We start from the raw sequence: 15,073 nt of genomic DNA, 5'->3' as shown, positions 1-15,073 counted from the left end.
GTGAGCACCTGAAACGCGGCTTCTGTGAATGAAGAACAGAATGTTTTATAGCTCCCTGTGGTTACTGCCTACCAAACTAGGCGGCACAACTCAACAATCACACAGCTCTGTACTCAAGTTATTTTTAAAGGAATGAAGAGTATCGAAATTAATTATTTCTCAATTACATGTATTTATTTTTTTTGAGGAAGAAAACAACAAAGTATTATGAACTGTTATTGGTATAAGTTTGTGATTTTTTTAAGAAGGGACTCCAAAAACAAAAAAAAAGGCAGAGAATAAGCAGAACAATTACTATTCCCAAATAATTCAAATAAAATCAAACTTTGATTATAGGCGTGGTCAAATCAATGCTAAAAAACAACCTCTCTAAAAACATTATTCAACTGATTTATCTACTTTATGTTTCACTAACTTGTCAAATAAGTTGTTTATCTTTATTTTTAATGATAAAAGTAATACACATTGAGTGCAACAAACTCAAATAACCCTCAGGTGTATAACGTGAAAAAGATGTCCACCACACCGTGCCTCCCAAATTCCCGTCCCCTAAAAGGACTACTGCTAGAAGTTTAGAGAAGCTCTCCTGGCTTTGAGCACATTTAGAAATCAGAAGACTTTTCAGGTTAAAGTGATGACTCTAAATCTTCGTTAGGTGTGAACAGTTACGGGCATTCACGTCACAGCAAGTGTCAGGTGTGAATTCGCGGGGGATGGTTAGAGACAATACTGGGGATCATAACAGCCCAAAAATGTTAGGAAATAAAGAAGGGTTTTTCTGAGGGAGTATGATTAGAGAAAAAATCATGGAATGATGCTGAAAGCTCTAAAAGGCCTTGGAAGTTACAGAGGTAGAACATTCACAGAACAAAATTTGAGGGATGGAAAGATGAGTTTGAAAAATATTTAAGACTTCGTAGCAAAATCCAAATTGTTCCCATGATTTCATCCTTTGACACTGTGTCCGTTTCTCGGCTTCACAGAGAACCATTTAAGCTCCTGTCTAAGCAAAGCAGCAGATGTCACAAAAGGATGGCTTGGACTTTGTGTGCCTTGCGGTGTTTGCAAACTTTGTACTTGCACTGTAGTTGCCAACTAACAGACCCCATATGTTTATGGACTGAACATAATTCATGTACATATGGATTATACATATATACATACACTCACAGACCCTAAATACAAAAACCACCATATGAATTTTTTTTCCTTGAAAAATCAGGAAATTGGCAATACGCTGCTGAATTCCCACATGGCAACAATCCAGACCGCACGGCAGGAGCTCTCCACGTCGCCCTAATCCTCACCAGTCTGGTCTTACACTGACCAGGTCGGCTGTGACCTAGTCTGCACTGGGAGTCAGGAAACCTGGGTTTCATTTCTGTCTTACTCACTTTGGACAGATAAGGGTGGTTAAGCCGTCCCATGTCCCTTATCAAATGGGAAAAATACTGCTTTAGGTCATAGCAATTCAAGGTGATGAAGAACTATGGAAAATGAAAATGCTGTTTTTAATTTAGTTTGAACATGGTAACTTGTGTGTTTTTTAGGCTTCTTTGGAACTCAATTTGACCTGCTTTGTGTGTCCAGCAGTCACCTGAGAACGGCGGTCTGTAACTAGTCTGATCGCTGCCCCGCTCCCACGCCCACGTGCCCGGCAGCAGGCGCCACGCCGACTACGCCTGCGCGCTCAGCATGGCCCTGACCACGCCGACCAGCTCGTGAAACTCCGTGTTCTGAAAGTGGCCGCGGTCGGTGAACCTGTACAGTTTGGCTTCCAACCTGTCGGCCACCTCTTGTTGCTCCTTCCAAGGAAGGAAGGGGTCATCGGTGGAGCCAAACTGCACAATATGAGGGCAGTTGGCTTTGATCTTCTCCCACTGCCAGGGGCGGCTGAAGTACCCTGTGAGAGAACACAGAAGCTGTCAGCGCCCCGGCCACTTCCACCCCAGCCGCGCCGGTGCAGACGCAGCCGAGACACAAAGAACCCGAGCCTCAGAGCAGCTGGAGGCCTTTCTCTAGTTTTCGAATCCGTGGGGCTTGATACCATAGCTCCCCGTGAAGGGCGAGTACGTGGCTCCAGTAAAGCCAGGCCTCTGGGGTTCAGGTCTAGACTGTGGCTTAGGAAGTGGCCCACCACCGGCAAGCACCTGACATATCTAAAGCTGGGCGGCAAACATTGCTCAGACGCTGTTAGGTTTTTTGAGCCTGCGTCTAGTGACCTGAACCCGCAGCCCCGTGACTCGAGGGGCTCTCCCGGGGGTTCAGCCTTCGGACTCACCGCTTGCACGCTCGTTCTCATCCCCCAGGTCGGACGTGTACGCGGACACCAACACGATGGCGTACACCTGGTGGGTTTCTGCGTACCTGGAGGGAGAGGGACGGTGGCGGCTGGTGTTTAGTGTTGAATCGGATCACCAGGAAGTCAGCAAGCCTCCCGAGAGCCCACTCGATTACGCTCACGGGGCGCGTGCCGTGCGCTGCTGAGGCTGCACCGCGAAAGAGCTCGGAGGCCGGAGAGCGGCAAGCCCGGCAGTCAGCTCGCCTGGGCTACCCGAGTTTCTTCTCGTTTTTCAAACCTCTAATGTGATCCTTTCTGAATGAACACACAAAGTGTAGTCATTCTTCCACGCGTGCATTAATCTACCTTGAGTGTGCACTGACACTACTTGGTTGGTTACCGTGCAGATTCCCAGGCTCTGCCCCAGAGCATCTGATCCAGATGACTGGGAGGGAGCGAGGCTCAGGAACCTGCACTGTAAGGCCGGACCCCTCCCCCAATCCAGGTGACGGATGCGAGTGGTCTGTGACTGTACCATCCCAGAGTTGTGCCTCTTTTCCGCACACTCCGGGTTGCACTGTGTTACTTGTTTGTGTCCTATTGTATCTGTCTCCCCCAAGGGCATCCCTTAAGGGCAGGTCTCAGCCTTCTTGATTTTGGTGACCCTGATGCTAAGTACAGTGCCTGGCAAGTAGACACTCAGCTAACCACGTGTAGACAGCTCCCTCACTCGGCAGACAGGCTACGGAAGGACAGAGAACGCTAACACTTTCAGGAGGCCTTCGTGCCAGGCAAGATTTACGGTTGATGTTTTGTTCCTGGACCTAAACTTTTTCCCCCAACCTTTTGTTTTGAAAAATTTCAAATGTACCAAAAAGAACAACAGGCGCCTAGATTCATTCATTTTTGCTACATTTCACCCCTAAATACTTGAGCACGTATGCCAAGAACACGGCCATTCTCCTATAAAACCACATCTGGTTCATGAAACACTGAGACAGTGAGATTACCTGTATTTGTTTTTTGCCACCTGTACCAAAAATGTTCTTTAAAACTGCTTTTCAACCCTAGATCCAGTCAAAGATCATGCATTTGGTTTCAGGACTCTTCCGTCACTTTTAAATTTTGTGTTTAAATGACAATGACTTTTTGAAGAGTTTAAGACCAGTTATCTTGCACGTTACCCCCTAAACTGAATTTGTCTGTTTCTTCAGGCTCAGGCTGCAGTTAAACATTTTGGGCAGGACCATTACACAGGCAATGCTGGGTCCTTCCCACTCCCTCACATCAGGGCCCAGGGAGCTAGGCTGTCACATCACTGGTGAGATTGTCTGATTTCTTAAAGTGATACCCCTCAGATCTCTCCACTGCAAAGGCATGATTTCCCCTTTGTGATAAATAAGTAATCTGTGGGGTGGTCCTCTGTGGTTGTGTCAATATCCTGTTGCCCTGTGATAGTACACCCCATGGTTTTGGCATCTGGTTTCTCCTTGCCTACCTTAACTTCAGAAGTTAATTTTTAGAAGATGCAATCCTGCAATAAGTTTCAGGGGTCTTGTTTGTTTTTTGAGGGGCAGGTAATTAGGTTTATTTATTTTATTTTAATGGAGGTACCGGGGATTGAACCCAGGACCCCATATATCCAGGCAAGCACTCTACCACTGAGCTATCCCCTCCCCGCATTCCATGGGTCTTTAAAAGAAGGCACATCGTAAATAGTCAGTGGCTTGAGAAAAATTCATCTGGCCTTGAGTTGGTACAGATTTCCACATAAAAGGATTTCTTCATTTTCCAGATAACCCTTGGCAGCTTATAAACACTGTGACTGTACCCTAATTCTGTAGGTGCACATTGGAAAGCATCATGCTCATCGCTTTGACTGGTGTGGCTGAAAGGTTATGGAATTTGGCAAGATTTCTCTGACAAGCAGTTCACGTGACATCCTGAGGGACTGCTTGGGACAACAGGCTAGACAAAAACTATAATCCTTTGTCATCCAGCCTAGCAAATATGGAAGAAACCCAACCCTAAGAGGCTTATTCAGCCAGCTAAGTCCTTACCCTCTAGGCCTCATAAGCCTAAAGGGAGAGAGGTGATGTTCCAGTGGAGAGCACCAGGGATGTGCTGTGAATTCTGAGACTGAGGGCTGGGGGTGGGGTAACAGCGTCCACCCTCTAACAGATACTTATCAAGCACCCACCATGTGCCAGACACTCTTGTAGGCACCAGGGTTTCAGGGTCAGAGTGAACAAAGTCCCATCTTCAAGGGGCTTGCATCCTATTGGCAGGAGACAGATGAGAAATCAACAGGATAGCAGATTGGGAGAAGTGTTATGGATAATAAAGGGCATTATAAGCTATACAGGGGATGAGACTCAACGGGGTGAGGCTGCTGGTTCACACTGAGTGATTGCAGAAGGCCTCACTGAAAGAGGACATTTGAGGAGAGACAAAAAGGAGAGAGCTGTGCAGGTATCTAGGGACAGAGAGCCCCAGGGAGAACAGGGCAAGCACAGGCCTAAGGTTGGTGCACGCGCGGCACGTCCGAGGACCTGTGCTGCGCTGTGTAGGCCAGGCTGGGGGCGGCGGAGGGGGGACAGTAGAGATGACATCAGGGTAAGTAGGGGGCCCTGAAGGCTGAGAACTTCTTCTGAGGGTGACGGGAAGCCGCTGGGGATGGGAGGCTCTTCTGTTTCAGAAGGATCACTGTAACCCAGTCTGAGCAAAAGTATTTTTTAATCCATTAACTGAACCTGGAAGGAATTAGGACAGATTACGTTACCACTTGTGAGGTCAGCACTGTTTCCTCTGCAGTGGAAACTTAAGATGTGCCCAAATTTCCCAGGCGAGCTCGGCCGGAGCCCACAGAGCAGATGACAATTCAACAGGGACCACACCTCATGGCTGCGACGGCCCCGGAACTGTGGCCTATGATGATGGTGTTTTCGTCACAGTGCAGCTCCGCCTCCATGAAGGGCAGCCAGATGCTCTCCCGAGCTGTGACTGAGGTTCAGGGGAAAGAAAGTCTGTCACTTGATAGGGACGGTCTTAGTCTAAGGCTGCCCCGCCTTCCTAACAGGACACTCAGCCGGCGCAGGACCACAGGGGGACACGGGGCTGCTTTAACAGAGCCGAAGCTGTGTGTTGCTGTTCAAAAGACTCAAATCTGTAGTTCTGGTATATAGTTTTTTTATTTTTTTTTAAACTATGCTCTTATAAGAATAAACCAAGGAAATAATAAAGCATTTATCTGAAGCTTTAATGTAAACTTTCCAACTTAAAAAAAAGTTTTTTAAAAAAACTCTTAACAATACTATCACTCAAGTTCACGGCCATATATATTCTTTCTTCCCAGAAAAGTAAATTCCTGAGACAAGTCACAGACATACTTAGAACAAAAGGAGCAGTGTTACATTTTAAAATGAGGATCTCATAGAGATAAGGCAAAGTTTTATCCTATCCTGCTTCAAATGAAAAACCCATAAATTTGGGGGGGGGTAATTAGGTGTTATTTGTTTGTTTGTTTGTTTGTTCACATATTTATATTTTAATGGCGGTACTAGAGACTGAACCCAGGACCTGGTACATGCTAAGCATGTGCTCTGCCACTGAGCTGCACCCTCCCCCTACCCATCAATTTTGCCTGAAAATATCTGACTTATAGAACGGAAAATCAAGTTGCTTACAGAGTTGAAAATTAAGTTTTACCAAGCCCAGGTCCTCTTCTTGATCCTTACTAGAACCTTCTGTAATGTGTTTTGGTTTGCACCCTCCTCCCCCAAATCCGTGCCATCCTTCACTGAGGTACGTGTTCCTTCTGGCTTCTCTACTGGGCTATCCCTGTTCTCTACCTGTAAAACGGCAAAATCAAAACCCGACAAGAGGAGGCTTTTCAAAAACACGTTTAAAAAACTTACTTGGGTCAGGCATGTTTTTAGCCAAACACTGGAAACCAGGTATCTATGACATGAGGGGGAAAAAAAGCTATAATAAAGAGCTTAATTACAACTAATATTTTGCTAATAAGAAGTGAGACATCTGATATGATCTTTATCAATCCAGTAAGTATTTGCTTATATAATGAAATGAAGTGGGTCAAGGGGCAACAGGATTACACATGAATATACAATCCCTCCTCACAGCCTCCATCTGTCTGGAGTTCTCTATCTAGCCAGCTCTGCAGATGGATGTGTGTGTGTGTGTGTGTGTGTGTACGTACACTTGCACATATACTCTTATCGCCAGTGGCATATACGTTTAGGGAGGGCATGAGTGAAGAGGGTTTAGACAAACTGACCTGGAGCCAATCAGACTGTGCTCCAGGGAGTAGGTAATGAACTACAGAAACGTGCTACAGAAAGTTGGAAACCCCATCCACTCGGACAGCTCCAGCCCTGAGATTTGGTTTGTAGCTTTGGCCATGGCTTTTAGCCACAAGCCTGCAATTTCATTCTAGAGATCAACTCTAGAGTTCTAAAGGTTGGCAACTCAGGAAGCAGTTGTATTGCCTGGTTAAGGAAGCGGGATTAAAAAAAAATCAACATGCACAAGACAACCCTGAGTAAGATGTCATTTTTACAACTCTCACAAAGAAGCCAAATTTAACAACACATTGTTTAAAGGATACGCACACAGGTTGCAAAAGTACATTAATTTTTAAAACCGGAGCAAATGAAAAAACACATTTCAGATGGCAGGGAAATGGGATGGGCAGACACATAGGTGGCTTCGAAGGTACTGGTAATAATGTTCTTTCTAGATTTCAGTTTGGTGATGGATTCTCTGGGATTCATTACATTATGCTCCAGAATGTACATAAATGTTACTTATGTTATTTGTATATACTAATATTACATACTGAAATTTTAAAAATCTGAAGCAGGGAGCAGAAGAAACATGTTGAATTACCTAGAAGTCCCAAATCTGACTCCGCAGGACATATGGGGAGGGGGCTCGCCTCTAGCTCTAAGAGGAGGCGCCTTGTACTCGGAGCCCTCATACAAATCCACCAGGCAGTTTCACCAACCCAATTCTGACCACTAGTCGTAGTTAAAGCCAGGGCACCAGGGGAGGAAGGAAAACACACAGGGCTCCGTGCAAGCGGAGGGTGCGGGGAGGGGTCGCGCGTTCAAACTTCAGTCCCCGGGCCCCCGCCCCGCCCCAGCGCCAGGCCGACCTCCCAGCGCGCGAGGCGCGCCTCTTACCTGCTCCAGCCCCTTCTTCACCCAGCCGTACCAGCCTTGCGTGGCCACATCCCCGCCGCCGTTGCCTGGAACAATGACAGCCTTGCTAGGAGAAGCCATGAGCCTATCTGACCCAAGGCACCCGGAGCCCTATCCCCGCCAGGTGGGGGTGCCCCGCGGCATTCCGGGAATTGTAGTTCCGGGGCGCCCACCGCGCATGCGTCCCCCGCGGGACTCCGTACCGCACGGGACCGCAGAAAACAAGCCAGGGGAGATGCTATCACGTGTGAATCAGCTTCTACCTGCCTCTTCCCAGCGCTCTCTTTTCCTCCCAGACTTAGGATGGGCAGCGACTTGTCCAGAATGTGTTATCTCTTTACTGGAGTTACTGATACGTCTATAGAAAAGTGTGTTTTGCTCTCAAAGAAGCAGAACACAAACCGTTTCATTAGTTGAGGACTCCTGGAATCCTTATGATTTTTCCTTTTGATTTCAAAACAGTTCTTAGTATACTACTCATTTTTTTTAAAAAATGAAATAATGCCATTTGCAGCAACACGGATGGACCTCGAGATGATCATCGAAGTCCGTGAAAGACAAATACCACTTCTGTGAAATAAAATTCATATTTTATGGCAAGACAAGAAAAATTTAAATATAAAAAATTCTTCATTGCCTTTTTGATGCAGGAAAAATGGATATGGGGGGTGAGGAGGGCCATGTCCCAGGTCTTGGTTGAGTCCCTGGGACACGCGGGTCCTTGGCTTCGCACAGGAAAGCATTCAAGAGCAAGCCACAGTTGAGTAAAGGTAGATTTATTTAGATACATAACGCATAGAGTGTAGGCTGTTTCAGAAGGCACAAGAAAGGCCAAGAGGTGTGGGGGTTGGGTGCTCAGGTAAAAGTAAAAGTAGGTACACATTCCATAGACAGAGAGCGGGCCCATCTCCAAAGAGGAGGAAGCAAAAAGGGAGGCCAGGAGGCACGGTGTTGCCAGTTTTTATGGGCTTGGTAGCTTCACATGCTTATAAGTAGGAGTACTATTCCAGCTACCCTGGGGAAGGAGCTGGGATTCCCAGGAATTTGGCTACCGTCCACTCTTAGACCATCTGTGGTTAGCCTTGGGACTATCATGTCACCTGTGGGCATGTTAATCACCATGCTAATACGTTACAATGAGCATATAATGAAGCTCAAGGTCTTGTAGAAGTCAAATCTCCCACCATCTTAATCCTCAAGGCCAACTGGGAGTTGAACCTTCTGCTATTTTGGTGTTAATGGCTGTCATTCCTTGAATGGCTGTGCCCTGCCCCCTTCCCTCCTGTCTCACTTTGGCCTCCTCTCTCCCCTCACTGTGCAGTGTATCTGCATCATGTATCAACAAAACCTCCCCACTGGGAGGAATCCTTGTTCAGCCATAAAGAGCAACCCTCTCCTAGCACCAACAAGACAACTTCTTAAGAGATATCATTCCTTCTTGATCTTATAAGGGTCATATTGAAGGAGGAATAATACAATGGCCGCACTTAGGCTAACTAACTCTTGGCTTTATGCTTGCTGCTTGCTCTTAGGACAGTCGGCAAACCTGACCGACTGGTCACTGCTACCAGCCCCAGGCTCATTGTTAAAGCTGAAGCTATTGATTTTACTGTCTTTACTTTACTCTGGCAATTAAAATTTATAATCACGTTTGGCTTCTGAGTCGTACTCCAGGAAGAAGTTCACAAAACTGTAACCCAGCAAAATAGGCTAATTTGTCAAAAAGGAGAAACATGCCACAGGAGATAAAAAGAAAGAAGTTAGCAAAAATGTTTGGCTATCTAGACAGGCAAGTTTGATTTGTTCCACCTGCCAGAAATCCAATTTGAATCCAGTATCTTATAACTGATAAGTCTATATGTGTTTGTATGTATCATTATGTGTGTTGTAGATACGTGGCACTGCCAAAGTTCTTTTTAATTGGCTTAAGGAAAATTAAATGCTTATATAAATACTCAGAAATATAAAAGAAACTGATTAGAATTAAAATCAGGTTCATGTGATCTAAAAAATATTCAGCACTGAATCTATACCTGGTATTTGAAGCTAGCTTAAGCTTACTGGTTTAATTAATATAGACATGTCTTAAGATTCATTCATGTTGAGCAATTAATAAGGGAGGGACAATCAGGAAACAATAGTGCAGGGGAGGGTATAGCTCAGTGGTAGACTGCACGAGCAGGAGATCCTGGTTTCAATCCCCAGCACCTCCACTAATAAATAAATAACCTAATTACCCCTGCCCCCCCCCCAAAAAAAATCAGAAAGAGACAATAGTATAGCCTTGGGGCAGGGTCCTGGTTACCAAGACTGTGGCCCCCAGGATCATATCCTTGCTTCTCCCTCGAGTAGAAACCAATTACTTTTATTTAAACCTCAAGAGGCAAAGAGAAGCAGCAAGAACTGGGTAGAACCAGTGAAGCCGAGGATGGCGGAGGGTTTGCCTTCCAGTGGACCTTGAGCCTCGTGTATGTTCGTTGTGATGCATTAGCATGCTAAGTGACAGACCCACCAGTACTGTGACAGGGGACGAGTGCCATGACAACAACTGGAAAAGCCCGCATACAACGGTGGAGAAGAAAGGCGACTGGCTCCAGCACGCCCAGGAAGAGTACAGGATGGCGGAGGCCTCCCATAACAGTCGGCCTGGCCTGGGCAGCAGCCGGACCTGCCTCTGCCGGCCCTCTTGGCTGACCTTTCCCGGCTCAAGCACTTTCTTTCCTTTCCCTCTTCTGAGCAGTTAAGCGGCTGCTCCCTCTGCCCCTCTGCCTCTACTGCTTGGATTCTTTCACAGGACCCACACTTTGATGGGCTTCCTAACTTAGAGGTCCCTGTACCCACTAACAGCCTCTCAACAAAGCTGTTTACATTTTTAAAATAAATTAAAACATGCAGAGGTATTCCTGTAGCCAAGTGGCTGTTTGCTTGGTGGGTTTTAGTTGAGGAAACAATACTACTTCCTTAACAGAAACTGTGGGCTGAAAAAAGATCTACCCTTCCTTAAGATGTTTATTTTTCCTTAAGATTCATTTTAAGATTTGTCTTTCTTCTTGTAACCAAACCAGTTTCTTTGGCCCAACATGCTGCAAACAAAATGCTCAGATGCCAGGATTTGCAGCAGAGGAAGGGTTTATTCTCCAGGCAGCCATGCTCAAGACAGGAGAACAAGCTTCAGATGTGCCTCCCCGAAGGTGAAGGGCTTGGGGTATGTATGAGATAAAGAGGCTGAGTGGTCTGAGGTGTGGGGCAAGAGGACTGGAGGCAAGAAAAAGGTGAAGTCGTCGGTGTTCTGTGCAGGTGTGTGAGTTACAGGCTTCCTCATGGGGCCACTGTTCAGAAAATGGCAGTATTGGCCTAATCCAAGGGTGGAGTTTTGGGTTGTTTGACATCAAAAGGTCACCTGTTAGCACTTGCACAGCACAGCTGAATGGTCAGTGGTCTCAACTGGGCAACTGAGCAAGACTAGTCCCTGAAAAGTAGTTTAAGTAGTGGTTACTATAGCGACCCATATCCAGAGGTGTTATCTATAGGAGGTGGTTGAGGAGTCTTGTGACGTGTTGCCTAAGCTACGTGAAGCTTGGAGGGTATGCAGTTTTCAAGAATAATTTAAAACAAGCTCAGTCAGTGAAGGCAGGTTGCAGGCCGTGATTTAGTAAGCGCGTTACAGTCGAAGGGATCTAGCTGCTGGCTGCCCTCGCTTTCACCCTCACTCACGCGGTGGTCAGCTCTCCTCCGGGCTCTCACCTTTCTCGGGCTGTTTATGTCAATGGTGATCTCAGAGATGATACAATTACACGTGAATCCACTCTGCTTTCTTTTCCACTTTTTATCTCTTGGGCAAGCATTCCCTAAACTTGAGAAGGAATAGCTTGGTTTCAAAACTAAAATATCAACATTTTAATGAAAAAAATTTTTTTCATTTGAAAACGCACACTGAGGTCTGCTACATCGTTTGTAAAACTGAAAGACTGGTTCTCAACAGCACTTGCCACGACAGTTTTGGTTTTCCTGTGGGATTCGGCCACCCTCCTCTGAGGCCCTTCTTCTGAATTACCGTCCTCTTCCTAGACTTTGCTTTTCAGGTCAGGCTCTCTTTTGTAGGCTGTGTGTATCTAACTAAGTCTTCAAATTCATTGTCCTGGCCTTCTCCCCTCTTCTGTGTTTACTTTTCTATTTCTTTTACACATACATACATTTTACCCACCTTGAGGAGAAAGGGAAATAAAAGCAAAAGTTGTCTGGGGTCTTGAAGGACGTGTGAGAGCTCATCTGGAAGAGAAGCGAGGTGAAGAGGTTCCCTTAGTAGAGAGAAGGCCGTGAAAGTGGGCACAGAGGCAAGACCCAGAACCTGTGGGCTGGGAAAGACAGTATCTCAGTGCCGCAGGATCAAGGTATGTACCTCACCGAGGCCCTTGGCACCACAGCAAGGGGCCTCTACCTTATCCTGTGAGTGATGGGGAAACTATGTAGCATTTTAAACAAGGGAGTATGAGAATCAGAGGAAAAAAATCTATCTGGAAACCAACGTGAGATTTGGATTTGGCAATATTCAGACAAAGAGATCATTCAGGAGGCTGATGCAGAAATATAGTGAGAGAGGATGAGGCTCTGAACCAAGTAGGCAGATGGAACTGAGAAATATTTAGAATCACAAGTCAGCAGAACCAAGATCCATTGTCAGTTTCAGGACTGGGGGCTTAGAGATGCAAGGGAGGAAAGCAGCTTTCCCTTCTACCCTTCCTGGCCGCTGGCTGGGGCTCGAAGGACAGGTTAAGAGAAAAGTACACACATCTCTCTAACATAACTCGACAGGGGAACCTTCATTAAGGAAATGAAGACCCAAAGAGCAGTTAAACCTGATTGTTTTTATTCTAGGTTTGGTGAAGAGGGGAAAGTCGTGGAGAAATGTGATAGGACAAATGGATATGAGCTTAGGGCATTAAACTGGGAGAAACTTAGCAAGGAATGACTCCAATTCCCCTGAGTGTCCCTGCATCTTCAGAGGTAAGGCTGCTCCTTTTCTCATGGTAAAGAAAGGGCATCTCTCACATGAAGGTCTTACAACATGCTTCAGGGGAGATGGGGAGGTCAGAGAATCCTTCCTTGCATCTACCATTTCTCAGACCCCTTCGTTTACAATATTCAATATGCCAAGGTGCCATATGTTGGGGTAGCGTGTTCTGAACCCCATCAGAGATAAGGAGGAACCAAGGATGGCTTCTAGGCTGAGAAACTGGGAGGAGAACGGTATCTCCAAGTGAAACAGAAAGTATAAGTGGCAGAGGTTAGTTCAGGGGCAAGGAGAAATGTGACTTCCACTTAGAATATTTGAGACAGAGGTGCCCAAGAATACCCAGAGACATTCGGCAGGTCGGTGAATATATGACTGTCATGTTGGTTAGAGATGTCTGAGCCAGAAATACAGAATTTAGATTATAGATGATGGATGATATGTCAGAAAGATTGCAAAAGGTTTTGAAATAATCAAGAGAAATTACAAAGTGAACTTTCCATGGAATGTTGGGCATTTCTTAAAGAACCCCTTGGTGTCATCTGATCATAAGGGGTGTCTGCCTTTGTCTTTGACTGATTTACTTCTCAACTCTGTAGAGATAGAAACTAACTTACAGAAGGCTGATGGTAGTGCAGATGTTTCTAAAGAGGCCTTCACCTCTTGCTGTGAGAGTGCGAAATGGTTTACTAACTTTGGAGAATTCTAATAAATGAGATCATTACAACTCTTAAAGGAACTCTGTTCTAAATGACTTATGTAGGGAAGAATTTTCCACCCCCAAATATGTCTCTTGGCATATTAATTTTTTAAGCTGGTTATTTTCTAAGAAACTGCATGCATGGAAAAAACTCTGAGCCAAGTAGGAATTACTCTTTTGTAAGAAACATTTATATTTGTAAGGGAAATTTCCCTATGTAGGGTGTCTCCCTCCTATACTTGGAAGAGGGGGATGATCAAATCTCTAGAAAGTTATCAGTGGAGAAGACAATGACTTAAGTCTGCCTAACAATTTTACACTTTTTTTTTTACTGTACTCTTCCTGGTGATTTCCCATAACTGACTCCCTACCCTCAGTATCTTCTTTTGTCTTTAGCTGAGGATGGTAGTTAAGGTGAGGGCCTTAAACATTCTGGCAAGTAACTCGGTTTCCCTCGGTCTCTCCCATGTACATATGTTATTAAATTTTTATTTGATTTTTCTTCTGTTAAACTGTCTCATGTCAATTTAATTCTTAGGCCAGCCAGAAGAACCTAGGATAGAGAAAAATTTATTTCTCCCCAAAACTTATCAAGATAACGATACAGTAACATAAATCAACTATTCCTAAAATTTATAGAAAGTAAAGAAATTAAACTTCTAATATTTTACATGCGCTAGATTTAAAAAAAATCCTTATTACAGACATTTCTACTACAAAAGAAATCCACGTTCAAATAGCCAAAGCAAATCTTTAGCAACTGATATTCGCTTAACATTTGGTATAAGAAAAACACCAAACACCCAGCTATGTCTTTTCTCACTGTCAAGTATAATACGAACATGAACTTTATTTTGAGTGTGTTTCCTTACTGAGAGAATTGATTTGAACTTCCTAAACTTATACGAGTTTAATTACCAAAAAAACCTAACATTACTCTAACGTACTGTTTTAGGAATATGAAAAACTGTAAACTTGTTCAACAAAACTAAATCATTATTCAACAATTTTAAAATATTAACAGCAATTAAGTTTCACGGCACATCGACTTAAAACTAGTTTCTTTGTTAGTCATCTTAAAGTTGGTACTAATACAGAGATAACTAATGGTAATTCCTGGATACCTAGGTATGTTCTAAGCATACGTTTACGTTTCTATAATATTGTTTATTTTTATATGCTGTAGAGAGGCTACATCTCTACGTCAGGTTGATAGAAGTGCCCAGTTTTGCCACTTATAATAAGGTGTAAATAAGGTGCAGTGGCCGAAGAAAGTAGTGCTCTGTGTAGTTAGCAGTTTTGTTAGCCTTAAAACGCTTGAACACGACAGTTCCCCATTATTCACCTTCTCACGAAGGATGACAAGGACAGGGAGGAACTGTGCGCTACCGCCAGGATCTGCACACAGCCCAAAGGCACTGGGGCCGGCCGGAAAGAGAAACCCTGCGTCGGGAAGACGCGTAACTATACCTGTCGAACGTTGCGCGCATGCGTCCCCAAGCACCCTGCGCCCCGCCCCTTTCCGTGCTCTGACGCCTCCTTCCGGCCGGCTTCGGTTTCCTTCGCGAGGAGCCGCGCCTTCTTCCGGGGTCACACGTCATCGTTCCCGCTTCCCGGTAACTAAGGCGATGAGGGGGACTCCCCACTGAGGCGAGCGGACGTGTTACTGAAGTAGAGCGAACTCCTGAGGCGGGCTGGCTGCGCCTAGGAAGCAGTCCGGAAGGCCCATGTGTTTCTTGAAGGAGAAGCGTTTAGCGGTGAACGTGGAGAGACTTGTTTTCTGAGGAACTGTGATTTTTGAAGAGCGAAGCACCACTCTTGCCCTCTTCCAAAATGGCGACGCAGCTTTTCTGAGTGTC

General features: G+C 45.2%; 1 protein-coding gene across 6 annotated transcripts; it reads right to left on the bottom strand.

Moving 5' to 3' along the window:
- Positions 1 to 143: 143 nt before the first annotated feature.
- Positions 144 to 14,815, bottom strand: RBBP9 (RB binding protein 9, serine hydrolase). 6 transcript variants are annotated; one of them, XM_072943751.1, is made up of 7 exons: positions 14,560 to 14,659; positions 13,586 to 13,767; positions 11,708 to 11,858; positions 7,486 to 7,550; positions 5,179 to 5,284; positions 2,282 to 2,367; positions 144 to 1,903 (listed from the first exon to the last, which is right to left on the bottom strand). In XM_072943751.1, the coding sequence occupies exons 3-7, from the start codon at positions 11,770 to 11,772 to the stop codon at positions 1,677 to 1,679; spliced, it is 549 nt and encodes a 182-aa protein (XP_072799852.1). In that variant the 5' UTR covers positions 11,773 to 11,858; positions 13,586 to 13,767; positions 14,560 to 14,659; the 3' UTR covers positions 144 to 1,676. The 6 variants fall into 6 exon arrangements, with proteins under 6 accessions (XP_072799852.1, XP_072799853.1, XP_072799851.1 ...); XM_072943752.1 differs by lacking the exons at positions 13,586 to 13,767; positions 14,560 to 14,659 and adding an exon at positions 14,685 to 14,807; XM_072943750.1 differs by lacking the exon at positions 13,586 to 13,767 and having other exon boundaries at positions 14,560 to 14,662.
- Between the last annotated feature and the right edge of the window lie 258 nt (positions 14,816 to 15,073).

The sequence above is a fragment of the Vicugna pacos genome, chromosome 19 (assembly GCF_048564905.1).
Source record: "Vicugna pacos chromosome 19, VicPac4, whole genome shotgun sequence".
Lineage (NCBI taxonomy): Eukaryota > Metazoa > Chordata > Mammalia > Artiodactyla > Camelidae > Vicugna > Vicugna pacos.
Note: the sequence above shows the minus strand (reverse complement) of the source record. Positions and strands in the feature narration are given on the sequence as shown.

What these genes read in the sequence shown, in the direction of transcription:
- RBBP9 (XM_072943749.1), bottom strand. Translation starts at nt 14,815, where the DNA reads ATGACGTGTGACCCCGGAAGAAGGCGCGGCTCCTCGCGAAGGAAACCG. An exon ending in ATGCGCGCAACGTTCGACAG is followed by an intron (nt 7,551 to 14,684) that starts GTATAGTTACGC and finishes TCATTGTTCCAG; the next exon opens with GCAACGGCGGCGGGGATGTG. An exon ending in TGAGAACGAGCGTGCAAGCG is followed by an intron (nt 1,904 to 2,281) that starts GTGAGTCCGAAG and finishes GTTCTCTCACAG; the next exon opens with GGTACTTCAGCCGCCCCTGG.